This window comes from Bombina bombina, chromosome 1 (genome assembly GCF_027579735.1).
Source record: "Bombina bombina isolate aBomBom1 chromosome 1, aBomBom1.pri, whole genome shotgun sequence".
NCBI classification, from domain to species: Eukaryota; Metazoa; Chordata; class Amphibia; order Anura; family Bombinatoridae; genus Bombina; species Bombina bombina.
This window is the reverse complement of record NC_069499.1, coordinates 1,075,050,874-1,075,067,404: the sequence shown is the minus strand read 5'-3', so window position 1 is coordinate 1,075,067,404 and position 16,531 is coordinate 1,075,050,874. Positions and strand designations below refer to the sequence as shown.

Genomic DNA, 16,531 nt, shown 5'->3' with positions numbered 1-16,531 from the left:
AATGTATAAGATTACTACAAAAACTGTTGTACACACTGCTGCCAGGTGGCTAAAGGCACATGCACACTCTTGAGCTTACCTGGGATTACTCTCTAACAAAGGATACCAAGAGAACTAAGTAAAAATGATAAAAGAAGTAAATTGAAAAGTTATTTAAAGGGTCAGTCTAGTCAAAATTAAACTTTTATGATTCAGATAGGGCATGCAATTTTAAACAGCCGAGAGGTATCCGGAACACGGTCAAACTACTGGTCCGTGCAACTTAGAAAAATGTAAGTAATCTGCTTCCTAGAGGACATGGAGTGCCGTAGCAGCGGCGGATCCAGCAGCAATAATTCAGGAAAAGGCACACTAAGGAGCAGGCACTACTCAGCTGGTATAGAGATAAAAAAAATACAATTTAATGAAAATCCTTATAAGCTCTCTATACCAGCTGAATTGTATTTTTTATCTCTATAGCAGCTGAGTAGTGCCTGCTCCTTTGTGTGCCTTTTCATGCAATTTTAAACAACTTTCCAATTGACTTTTATCATTAAATTTGCTTTGTTCACTTGGTGGTATTTTTGAAAAGCTAAACCTAGGTAGGCTCAAACTGATATCTAAATCGTTGAAAACCGCCTCTTAGCTCAGAGCATTTTGAACGTTTTTCACAGTTAGACAGTACTAGTTCATGTGTGTCATATAGAAAACATTGTGCTCACTCCCGTGGAGTTAATTAGGAGTCTGCACTGATTGGCTAAGCTGCATGTCTGTCAAAACACTGAGATTAGGGGGAAGTCTGCAGAGGCTTAGATACAAGGTAATTACAGAGGTAAAAAGTATATTAATATAACTGTTGGTTATGCAAAACTGGGGAATGGGTAATAAAGGGATTATCTATCTTTGTAAACAACAAAAATCTGGTGTAGACTGTCCCTTTAAATTTTTATGTTCTATTCAGTCCACTAAATGGGACATAAAACCAAAATTTTCTCTTTTGTGATTCATGAAACAACTTTTCAAGCTACTTTTATTATCTAATTTGTTCGGTTCTCGGTATCCTTTATTGAAAAGCATACCTAGGTAGGGCTCAGGAGCTGCTGATTGGTGGCTGCACAAATATACCTCACTTTATTGGCTCACCCATGTGCATTGCTGTTTCTTCAACAAAAGATGCCAAGCGAATTAAAGAAAATTAGATAAAAGAAGCAAATTGGAAAGTTGTTAAAAATAGTTTTCTCTACCTGAACCATGGCAAGAAAATTGTTGGGCATCATATCCCTTCAAGGTTAAATTTGACTCGACAGTCATTTAAGTTGTCTTTAGCAATGCCCTGCAATAGGTACACCAATAATATGGTATAATATATATAAGTATATAATAATTGTAGCATATAATACATACCTGTAAACTTGTGCAATGCAAAAGATAACAAATCTTCACCATACCTAGCTCAGTAGTGCGTTTTTTTTACAAATTTGGGGCAAAAAAAAAAACGAATAAAAAGCATGCTTGCGTAAATTCTTACAATTTTACGTATGATACCATGAAAATTTGAAGTTAAAGTGAAGGTAAAGTTACCTTGACACTGATACAGAATCCAATTATTTTTTTAAAATGAATGGGACTTTCATTCATGATTTTTTACATTATTACTTCAAAAACCTTTATTTTCGATTTCAATTCCTTTTTTGCCGATTTTTCACAATCATCCCGTTTTGTATTTTTATTTTTATTACTGGTCACGTTTTTAGAGCAACCAGTTGAATTTCTGGCAGTTAGGCGGCCGTAACCCGACGTCATCCGCCTACTTGATATACTGCGCAAGCGCTAGAGTCTATTTCTCCATCAAAGACTACACCGGGCGTTCTAGTTTCGCGCATGCGTACTTTTGCTGCTTAAGGCCGGTTAATGTTGGTTGAAGGGAGATGGGTGCGCTTAGAATCGCGCATGCGCAGTTAGATTGCTCATCATGAACACACTCCTGCTGTTACGTATAGAGCCGAGTGGGATCACTCTATACGTAACAGCACATTACAAACCGGATGTAGAGGTTGGGAGGAGTTATGGACATAACGGTAGGGAAAAATATAGTTAAAAAAAAAAAGACAAATATAATTTTTTTATAAAATAAAGTTAGCGATTAGCATATTCTATGCTCAAGGAATACATAGATATATTCAAATTACATAAACTTTACCTTCATTTTAAAAAAGTGGGCTAGCAAGAATTTTCTTGGGACTAGTAGCAGTAGAGTACGGATATAAATTTCAATGAACACTGATCACCCATAAATTCTATATTAATGGGATAGAGGGCTAGAAAGCAAAAATTAAACTTGCATGATTTAGAAATAACATGTCATTTTAAGACACTTTTAAATTCATTTTTATTTTCAAATGTACTTTGTTCTCTTGGTATCCCTTGTTAAAAAATAAAAATGAATATGCACATATCGTACACTAGTGGGAGCTGGTTGCTGATTGGTGCCTGCATACATTTGTCATCTTGTGATTAGCTAACTAGATGTGTTCAGCTAGTTGCCAGTAATGCAATGATGCTCCTTCAGCAAAGGATAACAAGAGAATGAAGTAAATTTGATAATAGAAGTACATTAGAAAGTAGTTTAAAATGGTATGCTCTATCAGAATCATGAAATACAATTTTGGGGGTTCCTGTCCCTTTAATCCTCTCCCTTTTAATCCTAACCATGACTGCTATTATTAATGTACTTCTATAAAATATAACAGAGAAATCTTACAGAGACAAATAAAATTGTTTACTTCAAACTGTTCAAATAAGGAAATGCCTCTGTGGTTTTAAAAATAATTTTTCAATTTCTGATATTATATTACAGTTGAGTATGAAAGTATAGCTTTGTGGATGTTATAGACTCTGGAGATACTTACTGATCCCTTCTCAATCACTCTGTTGAGCATTACAACCCCTCTGCTTCTCTGTTCCCAAACCATTTCCCAAAAATGACCGCAGGTTTCAGGCAAAGGACCCTGAAATAAAAAAAAAAAATAGATAGATAGTACAGTTATACAAATAACGCAGGTCTACAAGTGTATTGTTCGATTTACCTACATACAGGGCCACCATCAGGGGGTGACTCCTGCCAGGGGACCCCCATGAGGCAAGAACAACTATTATAAAAAAAATATATATATTTTTTTTTTTACAAAATTGTGGCAGCCACCAGAGGGTACTACAGCAGCTATTGAGCGTGGGAAATGTTATTACAAGGAGTAAAGCATTAGCATTTGAGAGGATTTCTGAGTGTGCACTAAACCACTATGCACAGTGTGAAACAGACTTAGCACTTAAGTTTGTACAGTGTGAGCCTGAGTCAGACAGCAGATCACTTTCATTTGCAGAGGAGGTAGGACTTACTTAGTAACTGTTTATTTCTTTGTGCAATTTCAGATTTTAAATCCAGTGTGGTAGTAGTTGTATGGTGGGGCAAGGGGTCAATAAAAACACTTTTTTTTTTTTTTAGCAGTATACAGCAGTGTATTTATGATTATTTGACAATGCTGTAGAAATTCTATATTTAAAGCCATGAAGAAATGTTTCCTCCTCAATACACAAATGGTAGGTGCCCTTTTGGAAGATACAAGTTTGTTTTTTATTTATATAAATATTTTAATGACATTCAAGTTCACTGCCCCTTTATGCAAGGACTTTCCAGATGCAAGGAGACATTTTATCTAAGATGTTTACATCTGCATAAAATTTTATATTCTCAGACTAAGATTGATCAGTGTTTGGAAAGAGACAGGTTAACCTAACACTGTTCAGTTTACACTACAGCTGACTTAATTTTGAAATACATACAAAACAAAATTTATGCTTACCTGATAAATTTATTTCTCTTGTGGTGTATCCAGTCCACGGGTTCATCCATTACTTGTGGGATATTCTCCTTCCCAACAGGAAGTTGCAAAGAGGACACCCACAGCAGAGCTGTCTATATAGCTCCTCCCCCAACCCCCACTTCCAGTCATTCGACCGAAGGCAAGTAAGAAAAAGGAGAAACTATAGGGTGCAGTGGTGACTGTAGTTTTAAAAAATAAAAACGCCTGACTTAAAGTGACAGGGCGGGCCGTGGATTGGATACACCACAAGAGAAATTTATCAGGTAAGCATAAATTTTGTTTTCTCTTGTAAGGTGCATCCAGTCCACGGGTTCATCCATTACTTGTGGGATGCCAATACCAAAGCTTTAGGACACGGATGAAGGGAGGGACAAGGCAGGGACTTAAACAGAAGGCACCACTGCCTGTAAGACCTTTCTCCCAAAAATAGCCTCCGAGGAAGCAAAAGTATCAAATTTGTAGAATTTAGAAAAAGTATGAAGCGAAGACCAAGTTGCCACCTTGCAAATCTGTTCAACAGAAAAACCACGCTTTGATAAGATCAAGCGTTCAATCTCCACGCAGTCAGGCGTAGAGAAGTTAGATTTGAGTGTTTTAATGGACCCTGGATTAGAAGGTCCTGCCTCAATGGCAGAGGCCATGGTGGGCAGGATGACATGTCCACCAGATCTGCATACCAAGTCCTGCGAGGCCACGCAGGAGCAATTAAAATCACTGAAGCTTTCTCCTTATTGATTCTGGCAATCAGACGCGAGAGAAGAGGAAACGGTGGAAACACATAAGCCAGGCTGAAGGACCAGGGCGCTGCTAGGGCATCTACTAGTGCTGCCCGAGGATCCCTTGAACTGGACCCGTAACAAGGAAGCTTGGCATTCTGACAGGACGCCATCAGAACCAGCTCCGGTCTGCCCCACAGATGAATCAGCTGAGCAAATATCTCCGGGTGAAGCTCCCATTCCCCCAGATGAAAAGTCTGCCAACTTAGAAAATCCGCCTCCCAGTTCTCTACTCCTGGGATATGGATAGCTGAGAGATGGCAAGAGTGAGCCTCTGCCCATAGAATTATCTTGGAAACCTCCATCATTGCCACAGGACTCCTTGTTCCCCCCTGATGGTTGATATAGGCTACAGTTGTGATGTTGTCAGACTGAAATCTGATGAACCTGACCGCAGCCAGTTGAGGCCATGCCTGAAGAGCATTGAATATCGCTCTTAGTTCCAGAATGTTTATCGGGAGGAGGGTCTCCTCCTGAGTCCACGAACCCTGAGCTTTCAGGGAGTTCCAGACTGCGCCCCAGCCCAGGCGGCTGGCATCTGTTGTCACTATAGTCCACTCTGGCCTGCGGAACCTCATTCCCCTGGACAGATTGACCCGAGATAACCACCAGAGAAGAGAATCCCTGGTCTCTTGATCCAGATTTAGCAGAGGAGACAAATCTGTGTAGTCCCCATTCCACTGATTGAGCATGCAAAGTTGCAGTGGTCTGAGATGTAGGCGGGCAAACGGAACTATGTCCATTGCCGCTACCATTAGGCCGATTACTTCCATACACTGAGCCACTGACGGCCGAGAAATGGAATGAAGAGCACGGCAGGAAGTTAGAAGCTTTGATATCCTGACCTCTGTCAGAAAAAATTTCATTTCTACTGAATCTATCAGAGTCCCTAGGAAAGAAACTTTTGTGAGAGGGGAGAGAGAACTATTTTCTCTGTTCACCTTCCACCCGTGAGACCTCAGAAACGCCAGAACAATGTCCGTATGGGACTTGGCAATTTGAAGAGTAGACGCCTGGATCAAGATGTCGTCTAGGTAAGGAGCCACTGCTATGCCCCGCAGCCTTAGGACCGCCAGTAGGGACCCTAGAACCTTCATAAAGATTCTTGGCGCCGTGGCTAACCCGAAGGAAAGAGCCGCAAATTGGTAATGCCTGTCTAGGAAGGCGAACCTGAGGAACTGATGATGATTTCTGTGAATCGGAATGATTTCTGTGAATCGGTAGTCATATATTGACCCTCCTGGATCATAGGAAGAATGGTTCGGATTGTCTCTATCTTGAAGGATGGGACCCTAAAGAATTTGTTTAGGATCTTGAGATCCAAGATTGGTCTGAAAGTTCCCTCTTTTTTGGGAACTATAAATAGGTTAGAATAGAAACCCTGCCCCTGTTCCTCCCTTGGAACTGGGTGGATCACTCCCATAACCAGTAGGTCTTGAACGCAATGTAAGAATGCCTCTCTCTTTATCTGGTTTGCAGATAGTGGTGAGAGATTAAATCTCCCCTTTGGTGACGAACCTTTGAATTCGAGAAGATATCCCTGGGAAACGATCTCCACTGCCCAGGGATCCTGAACATCTCTTACCCAAGCCTGGGCGAAGAGAGAAAGTCTGCCCCCCACTAGATCCGGTCCTGGATCGGGGGCTACTCCTTCATGCGGTCTTAGAGACAGTAGCTGGCTTTTTAGCCTGTTTCCCCTTGTTCCAAGCCTGGTTAGGTCTCCAGACTGGCTTGGAATGGGCGAAATTTCCCTCTTGTTTTGTACTAAGGGAAGCGGAAGCCGCGTCACTCCTGAAGTTTCGAAAGGAGCAAAAATTAGTCTGTCTGGTCTTTAAATTATTAGACTTATCCTGGGGAAGGGCGTGACCTTTTCCCCCAGTAATATCAGAAATGATCTCCTTCAGATCAGGCCCGAATAGGGTCTTTCCTTTGAAGGGATGTTAAGAAGCTTAGACTTTGATGAAACATCTGCTGACCAGGACTTAAGCCATAGCGCCCTACGCGCCATGATGGCAAAACCTGAATTTTTTGCCGCAAGTTTAGTTAACTGAAACACAGCTTCTGAAATAAAGGAATTAGCAAGTTTAAGAGCTTTAATCCTGTCTAAAATCTCATCCCACGGAGTCTCCACTTGTAGAGCCTCTTCTAGAGACTCTAACCAAAAGGGCGCTGCAGCCGTAACTGGAGCAATGCATGCGAGAGGCTGGAGAAGAAAACCTTGATGTAAGAAAATTTTCTTTAGGAGACCCTCCAATTTTTTATCCATAGGATCTAGGAAAGCACAACAGTCTTCAATGGGAATAGTTGTACGCTTAGCTAAAGTAGAAATAGCTCCCTCCACCTTGGGGACCGTTTGCCACGAGTCCCGCATGGCGTCAGCTATGGGGAACATCTTTTTAAACACAGGAGGGGGAGAGAACGGTATACCTGGCCTATCCCATTCCTTAGTTATAATTTCCAAAAACCTTTTAGGAACTGGGAAAACATCAGTGTAAACAGGCACTGCAAAGTATTTTTCCATTTTACACAACTTCTCTGGTACCACAATGGGGTCACAATCATCCCGAGTCGTTAAGACCTCCCTAAGCAATAAACGGAGGTGTTCAAGCTTAAATTTAAATGTTGTCATGTCAGAGTCGGGTTGAAGTAATAACTTCCCTGAATCTGAAATATCACCCTCAGATATCAAATCCCTTGCGCCAACTTCGGAACATTGTGAGGGCATATCGGACATATCTATTAAAGCGTCAGAAAGCTCTGTATTTGTTCTAGCCCCAGAGCTGTCGCGCTTTCCTTGTAACCCTGGCAGTTTAGACAATACCTCTGTGAAAGTAGAACTCATAACTGCCGCTATGTCTCGTAAAGTAAAATAATTAGACGTGCTAGATGCATTTGGCGTCATTTGTGCAGGTGTTACAGGTTCTGACCCATGGGCAGAGCTAGATGGCATAATCTCCCTTCTTACAGTCTGAGAATCCTCTGGTGATATATTTTTTAAAGCCACAATATGGTCTTTGTAACTTATAGATAGTTCAGTACAAGTGGTACACATTCTAAGAGGGGGTTCCACAATGGCTTCTAAACATATTGAACATGTAGATTCTTCTATGTCAGACGTGTTTAACAGACTAGCAAAGACACAAGCAAGCTTGGAAAACACTTTATTAAAGTAAAAAAACAGCAATTTCATCAAACCGGTACTGTACCTTTAAGAGAAAAAAAGTAGCACTTAAACTGCAAAACAGTGAAAAAAAAGTAGTAAACTCTTCGAAATGTTTACAGTGTGTATATGAGACCAAGGTTATATTGCACCCACTTGCAAATGGACGTAACCCTTTGGCCCCCAAACCGGATTGAAAAAACGTCTACCACCGGTACAAAACCGCTAAACACCTCGCCACAGCTCTGCTGTGGCCCCTACCTGCCCTTAGGGACGAACAGGAATGGAAGAAACCCTCTTTAGTGGTCCTCAGATACAGAAGGACTCCTCTAGAGAAGCTTGATGTCTTAGAAGGAAAGCAACTGCAACACGAAAATAGGCCCCTCCCACCACACTCGATGTCAGAGGGGCCTTAAAGAAACACTCCTAGGAGTTTCTGAAAAAGCCATGTGGACAAGTAAACCCTCCCCCCCCCCAAAAAAAGCTCAAAAAAACAGAATTTATGCTTACCTGATAAATTACTTTCTCTTGCGGTGTATCCAGTCCATGGCTTCATCCATTACTTTTGGGATATTCTCCTTCCCTACAGGAAGTGGCAAAGAGAGCACACAGCATAGCTGTCCATATAGCTCCCTCTCTAGCTCCACCCCCCAGTCATTCGACCAAAGGTTAGGAAGAAAAAGGAGAAACCATAGGGTGAAGTGGTGACTGAAGTTTAAACAAAAAAATAATTATTATCTGACTTAAATGACAGGGCGGGCCGTGGACTGGATACACCGCAAGAGAAAGTAATTTATCAGGTAAGCATAAATTCTGTTTTCTCTTGCAAGGTGTATCCAAACCACGGCTTTATCCATTACTTGTGGGATACCAATACCAAAGCTTTAGGACACGGATGAAGGGAGGGAACAAGGCAGGTACCCCTTAAAACGGAAGGCACCACTGCTCGTAAAACCCTTCTCCCAAAAATAGCCTCCAAGGAAGCAAAAGTATCAAATATGTAAAATTTGGAAAAAATATGCAGCGAAGAACAAGTCGCTGCCTTACAAATCTGTTTAACAGAAGCTTTGTCTTTAAAAGCTCATGTGGAAGCCACTGCTCTGGAAGAATGAGCAGTAATTGAATCAGGAAACTGCTGGCCAGCAGTCACGTAGGTCAAACGGATGATGCTTTTCAGGCAAAAGGAAAGAGAGGTAACCGTCGCTTTCTGACCTCTCCTCTTACCAGAATAGACAACACAAGAGGAAGATGTTTGTCTGAAATCCTTAGTTGCTTGCAAGTAGAACTTTAAGATTATTTAACTGACGTTCCTTCGTCAATATACAGAGAAGGAACAACAATATCCTGGTTAAACTTCTTATTAAAAATAACCTCATGAAGAAAACCAAAAAGAGAAACTTTTCCAAGATAACAACTTAATATCTATGGAACATAAAAGTTCAAACGGAACCTCTTGAAGAACTGAAAGAACTAGATTTAGACTCCATGGTGGAGCCGCAGTCTTATGGACATGCTAGATTCTCCTAAAGCCTGATTAGACACCTGTACGTCTGGGACCTCTGCCTGACATTTGTGTAAAAAAATAGACAGTAGATGTCTGTCTTCTTAAGGGACAAGCTGACAATCCTTTCTCCAATCCTTCTTGGAAGAAAGACAACGTCCCAGGAATCCTAATCTTACTCCATGAGTGACCCCTGGATTCACACCAACAAGATATTTACGCCATATCTTATGATAGATTTCCTGGGGACAGGCTTACTAGCCTGAATCAGAGTATCTATAACTGACTCAGAGAAACCACGCCTTTGATAGCATTAAGCGTTCAAACTCCAAGCAGACAGACGTAAAGAAATTAGATTTGGATGCTTTAACGGACCCTGTATTAGAAGATCCTGCCTCATCAGCAGCATCCATGATGGAACAGAGGACATGTCCACAAGGTCTGCATACCAAGTCCTGCGTGTCCACGCAGGTCATAGAGAGGAGGTTTAGAGAACTGATGGAGCTAAAAGCTTAACCTTCTGACCTCCGTCAGAAATATCTTCATTTCTACCGAGTCTATCAGAGTTCCTAGGAAAGGAACCCCTGTCAGTGGGGAAAAAAAAACTCTTTATGGGTGTTCACCTTCCATCCGAGAGACCTCAGAAAAGCCAATACAATCTCCATGTGAGACTTGGCTCTCTGGAAGACAGCTGAATTAAGATGTAGTCTAGGAAACGTGCCACTGCTATGCCCTGCAGTCTTAGAACCGCTAAAAAGGACCCTAGCACCTTTGTGAAAATTCTGGAAACAGTGGCCGACCCTAAAGGAAGAGCCACACACTGGTAAAGCTTGTCTAGAAGAACAAATCTGAAAAACTGATGATCTATGAGGATAGGAATGTGAAGTTACACATCCTTTAGATCCACGGTAGTCATATATTGACCTTCTTGGATCATAAGTAAGAATATCCAAATGTTCTCCATCTTTTTTTTTTTTTTTTTTTTAGAAATTTTAGATCTAAGATTGGTCTGAAAATTCCTTCTGTTTTGGGAACCAAAAACAGGCTTGAGTAAAAACCCAGTCCTTGTTCTGCAATTGGAACCGGGTGTATCACTCCCGTTATATGTAGATCTTCTACACGGCGTAAGAACGCTTCTACCTTTGTCTGATCTGTGGACAGGCGAGAAATATGAACCCTTCCCCTTGGAGGGGAGTCCTTGAATTCTAGAAGATATCCCTGGGAAACAATCTCTAATGCCCAGAGATTTTGGACGTCTCTTGCCCAGGCCTGAGCGAAGATTGAGAGTCTGCCCCCTACTAGATCCGTTCCCGGATCGGGGGCTACCCCTTCATGCCGTCTTGGGGTCAGCTGCAGGCTTTTTGGCCTGTTTACCCTTGTTCCAGCACTGGTAAGGCTTCCAGGTTGCCTTGGGCTGTGAATCATTATCCTCTGGCTTCGCAGCTGGAGAGGCTGAAGGGGAACCGCTCCTGAAATTACGAAAGGAGCGAAAATTAGCTTTGTTCTTAGCCTTAAAAGGCTTGTCCTGAGGGAGAGCATGGCCCTTTCCCCCGGTGATTTCTGAAATAATCTCTTTCAATTCTGGCCCGAAGAGGGTCTTTCTCTTGAAAGGAATATTTAGTAATTTGGATTTTGACGACACATCGGCTGACCAGAACTTGAGCCAAAGCGCTCTGCGCGCCATAATGTCGAAACCTGAATTCTTCGCCGCTAACTTGACTAATTGCAAAGAGGCATCTGTGATAAAAGAATTAGCTAGCTTTAGAGCCTTAATTCTGTCCATAATTTCGTCATATGAGGTCTCTGTCTGGAGCGAGTGCTCCAGCGCCTCAAACCAGAAAGCAGCTGCAGTAGTTATAGGAATAATGCAGGCAATAGGTTGGAGCAGAAAACCTTGTTGAACAAAAATTTTCTTAAGTAAACCCTCTAACTTTTTATCCATAGGGTCTTTAAAAGCACAACTGTCTTCAAGTGAAGAAACAGCCCCCTCTACCTTAGGGACCGTCTGCCACGAGTCCCGCATGGGGTCGGTTATGGGGAACATTTTCTTAAAAATAGGGGGGGAACAAAAGGAACACCTGGTCTATCCCACTCCTTAGTAACGATATCCGCAACCCTCTTAGGGACCGGAAACGCATCAGTGTATACAGGGACCTCTAGGTACTTGTCCATTTTACACAATTTCTCTGGGACCACCAAAGGTTCGCAATCATCCAGAGTAGCTAATACCTCCCTGAGCAATACACGGAGGTGTTCTAATTTAAATTTAAAAACCAATGTATCTGAATCTGACTGATGAGAAACCTTTCCTGAATCAGAAATTTCTCCCTCAGACATCAATTCCCTCACCCCCACTTCAGAACGTTGTGAGGGTACATCAGATAAAGTTACCAAAGCTTCAGAATGTTAATAATCTGTTCTTAAAACAGAGCTATCACGCTTTGCAGGCAACACAGGCAGTTTAGATAAGAAAACTGAAAGGGAATTATCCATGACTGCCGCTATTTGTTGTAATGTAAAAGGAGCAGATGCACTAGAGGTACTAGGCAGCGCCTGAGCGGGCGTAACTGGTTGTGACACATGGGGAGAGGTGGACAGACTTTTCTTGTTACCTTCAGTCTGAAAATCCTCTAGGGCCATATCTTTAAGATCAATAATATGATCCTTAAAGTGTATAGACATATTAGTGCAAGTGGGACACATTCTGAGAGGGGGTTCCACCATGGCTTCTAAACATATTGAACAAGGATTTTCCTTGGTGACAGACATGTTAAACAGACTAGTATTATAAACCAACAGGATTAGAATCACTTTAATCAAATAGAAAACACAATTTGAAAAAAAAACACGTTACTGTGCCTTTATGAAATAAAAAGAACACACAATTTTACAAAACAGTGAAAAATGCACCAATCCTTTTGAAATTTTCACAGTATGTACCTAAGGCTTTAATATGATTGCACAGCAAGTTTCAGAACGATTAACCCCTTAATGCCCAAACAGCCAGCAACCGGTTAAATAACTACAGCACCTTGCCACAGCTTACTGCATCTGCCCTTAGGGATCAGATTTGGGGGAAAAAAGCTTCTTTGAGGCCCTCAATCAGCAGCTGGACCCTCCATGTGAAGCAGCATGAACTGTCTTTCAATTCTAACTGCGCATCTGAGGCGCGAAATTAGGCCCCTCCCACTCCATTCCGGAGTTGTAAGGCCTACAAAAATCACTTCTAAGTGATTAAATTTTTGCCATGTGGATAATAACCCCAGAAAAACACTCCAAAGTGTTTAAAAAAGTGTCTCCAACGAGTATTTCTTAAATAAATAATCGATTGCCCTGAATTAGTGTCAACCAGCCTAATTAGCCCTGTCATGTAAGCATTCAATTCTATACTAAGTCTCAGAACATAGCTTACCCTCCCCACATGGGGATCTTGTCAGTCTTCTAGCATTATCACAGTCTTGTCTAGAAATAAATGACTGAACATACCTCATTGCAGTCAAGCCTGCAAACTGTTCCCCCCAACTGAAGTTTTCTGGTACTCCTCAGTCCTGTGTGGGAACAGCAGTGGATTTTAGTTACAACATGCTAAAATCATTTTCCTCTCAGCAGAAATATTCATCACTTTCCTGCTAGAGAGTAAATAGTACAAACCGGTACCATTTAAAAATAACAAACTTTTGATTGAAGATAATAAAACTACAAATCTAACACCACATTCACTTTACCCTCCCGTAGAGAGACCCTAGTGCTTAGAGCCGGCAAAGAGAATGACTGGGGGGTGGAGCTAGAGGGTGAGCTATATGGACAGCTCTGCTGTGTGCTCTCTTTGCCACTTCCTGTAGGGAAGAAAAACAGAATTTATGTTTACCTGATAAATTTCTTTCTCCAACGGTGTGTCCGGTCCACGGCGTCATCCTTACTTGTGGGATATTCTCTTCCCCAACAGGAAATGGCAAAGAGCCCAGCAAAGCTGGTCACATGATCCCTCCTAGGCTCCGCCTACCCCAGTCATTCGACCGACGTTAAGGAGGAATATTTGCATAGGAGAAACCATATGGTACCGTGGTGACTGTAGTTAAAGAAAATAAATTATCAGACCTGATTAAAAAACCAGGGCGGGCCGTGGACCGGACACACCGTTGGAGAAAGAAATTTATCAGGTAAACATAAATTCTGTTTTCTCCAACATAGGTGTGTCCGGTCCACGGCGTCATCCTTACTTGTGGGAACCAATACCAAAGCTTTAGGACACAGATGAAGGGAGGGCGCAAATCAGGTCACCTAAATGGAAGGCACCACGGCTTGCAAAACCTTTCTCCCAAAAATAGCCTCAGAAGAAGCAAAAGTATCAAACTTGTAAAATTTGGTAAAAGTGTGCAGTGAAGACCAAGTCGCTGCCCTACATATCTGATCAACAGAAGCCTCGTTCTTGAAGGCCCATGTGGAAGCCACAGCCCTAGTGGAATGAGCTGTGATTCTTTCGGGAGGCTGCCGTCCGGCAGTCTCGTAAGCCAATCTGATGATGCTTTTAATCCAAAAAGAGAGAGAGGTAGAAGTTGCTTTTTGACCTCTCCTTTTACCTGAATAAACAACAAACAAGGAAGATGTTTGTCTAAAATCCTTTGTAGCATCTAAATAGAATTTTAGAGCGCGAACAACATCCAAATTGTGCAACAAACGTTCCTTCTTTGAAACAGGTTTCGGACACAGAGAAGGTACGATAATCTCCTGGTTAATGTTTTTGTTAGAAACAACTTTTGGAAGAAAACCAGGTTTAGTACGTAAAACCACCTTATCTGCATGGAACACCAGATAAGGAGGGGAACACTGCAGAGCAGATAATTCTGAAACTCTTCTAGCAGAAGAAATTGCAACTAAAAACAAAACTTTCCAAGATAATAACTTAATATCAACGGAATGTAAGGGTTCAAACGGAACCCCCTGAAGAACTGAAAGAACTAAATTGAGACTCCAAGGAGGAGTCAAAGGTTTGTAAACAGGCTTGATTCTAACCAGAGCCTGAACAAAGGCTTGAACATCTGGCACAGCTGCCAGCTTTTTGTGAAGTAACACCGACAAGGCAGAAATCTGTCCCTTCAGGGAACTTGCCGATAATCCTTTTTCCAATCCTTCTTGAAGGAAGGATAGAATCCTAGGAATCTTAACCTTGTCCCAAGGGAATCCTTTAGATTCACACCAACAGATATATTTTTTCCAAATTTTGTGGTAAATCTTTCTAGTTACAGGCTTTCTGGCCTGAACAAGAGTATCGATAACAGAATCTGAGAATCCTCGCTTCGATAAAATCAAGCGTTCAATCTCCAAGCAGTCAGCTGGAGTGAAACCAGATTCGGATGTTCGAACGGACCCTGAACAAGAAGGTCTCGTCTCAAAGGTAGCTTCCAAGGTGGAGCCGATGACATATTCACCAGATCTGCATACCAAGTCCTGCGTGGCCACGCAGGAGCTATCAAGATCACCGACGCCCTCTCCTGATTGATCCTGGCTACCAGCCTGGGGATGAGAGGAAACGGCGGGAACACATAAGCTAGTTTGAAGGTCCAAGGTGCTACTAGTGCATCCACTAGAGCCGCCTTGGGATCCCTGGATCTGGACCCGTAACAGGGAACTTTGAAGTTCTGACGAGAGGCCATTAGATCCATGTCTGGAATGCCCCACAGCTGAGTGACTTGGGCAAAGATTTCCGGATGGAGTTCCCACTCCCCCGGATGCAATGTCTGACGACTCAGAAAATCCGCTTCCCAATTTTCCACTCCCGGGATGTGGATAGCAGACAGGTGGCAGGAGTGAGACTCCGCCCATAGAATAATCTTGGTCACTTCTTCCATCGCTAGGGAACTCCTTGTTCCCCCCTGATGGTTGATGTACGCAACAGTCGTCATGTTGTCTGATTGAAACCGTATGAACTTGGTCCTCGCTAGCTGAGGCCAAGCCTTGAGAGCATTGAATATCGCTCTCAGTTCCAGAATATTTATCGGTAGAAGAGATTCTTCCCGAGACCAAAGACCCTGAGCTTTCAGGGATCCCCAGACCGCGCCCCAGCCCATCAGACTGGCGTCGGTCGTGACAATGACCCACTCTGGTCTGCGGAATGACATCCCTTGTGACAGGTTGTCCAGGGACAGCCACCAACGGAGTGAGTCTCTGGTCCTCTGATTTACTTGTATCTTTGGAGACAAGTCTGTATAGTCCCCATTCCACTGACTGAGCATGCACAGTTGTAATGGTCTTAGATGAATGCGCGCAAAAGGAACTATGTCCATTGCCGCTACCATCAACCCGATCACTTCCATGCACTGAGCTACGGAAGGAAGAGGAACGGAATGAAGTATCCGACAAGAGTCCAGAAGTTTTGTTTTTCTGGCCTCTGTTAGAAAAATCCTCATTTCTGAGGAGTCTATAATTGTTCCCAAGAAGGGAACCCTTGTTGACGGGGATAGAGAACTCTTTTCCACGTTCACTTTCCAGCCGTGAGATCTGAGAAAGGCCAGGACGATGTCCGTGTGAGCCTTTGCTCGAGGGAGGGACGACGCTTGAATCAGAATGTCGTCCAGGTAGGGTACTACTGCAATGCCCCTTGGTCTTAGCACCGCTAGAAGGGACCCTAGTACCTTTGTGAAAATCCTTGGAGCAGTGGCTAATCCGAAAGGAAGCGCCACAAACTGGTAATGTTTGTCCAGGAATGCAAACCTTAGGAACCGATGATGTTCCTTGTGGATAGGAATATGTAGATACGCATCCTTTAAATCCACCGTGGTCATGAATTGACCTTCCTGGATGGAAGGAAGAATAGTTCGAATGGTTTCCATCTTGAACGATGGGACCTTGAGAAATTTGTTTAAGATCTTGAGATCTAAGATTGGTCTGAACGTTCCCTCTTTTTTGGGAACTATGAACAGATTGGAGTAGAACCCCATCCCTTGTTCTCTTAATGGAACAGGATGAATCACTCCCATTTTTAACAGGTCTTCTACACAATGTAAGAACGCCTGTCTTTTTATGTGGTCTGAAGACAACTGAGACCTGTGGAACCTCCCCCTTGGGGGAAGTCCCTTGAATTCCAGAAGATAACCCTGGGAGACTATTTCTAGCGCCCAAGGATCCAGAACATCTCTTGCCCAAGCCTGAGCGAAGAGAGAGAGTCTGCCCCCCACCAGATCCGGTCCCGGATCGGGGGCCAATATTTCATGCTGTCTTGGTAGCAGTGGCAGGT

The 16,531-nt window shown here is 42.6% G+C and overlaps 1 protein-coding gene across 1 annotated transcript in view; it reads right to left on the bottom strand.

The window, feature by feature from the left end:
- The window catches only part of PTPN1 (protein tyrosine phosphatase non-receptor type 1), a 434,232-nt gene that overhangs the window by 207,743 nt on the left and 209,958 nt on the right, over nucleotides 1-16,531 (bottom strand). Inside the window, exon 4 of the mRNA XM_053717090.1 lies at nucleotides 2,889-2,987. Coding sequence (XP_053573065.1) covers nucleotides 2,889-2,987 — 99 coding nt within the window. The remainder of the gene's footprint in view (nucleotides 1-2,888; nucleotides 2,988-16,531) is intronic.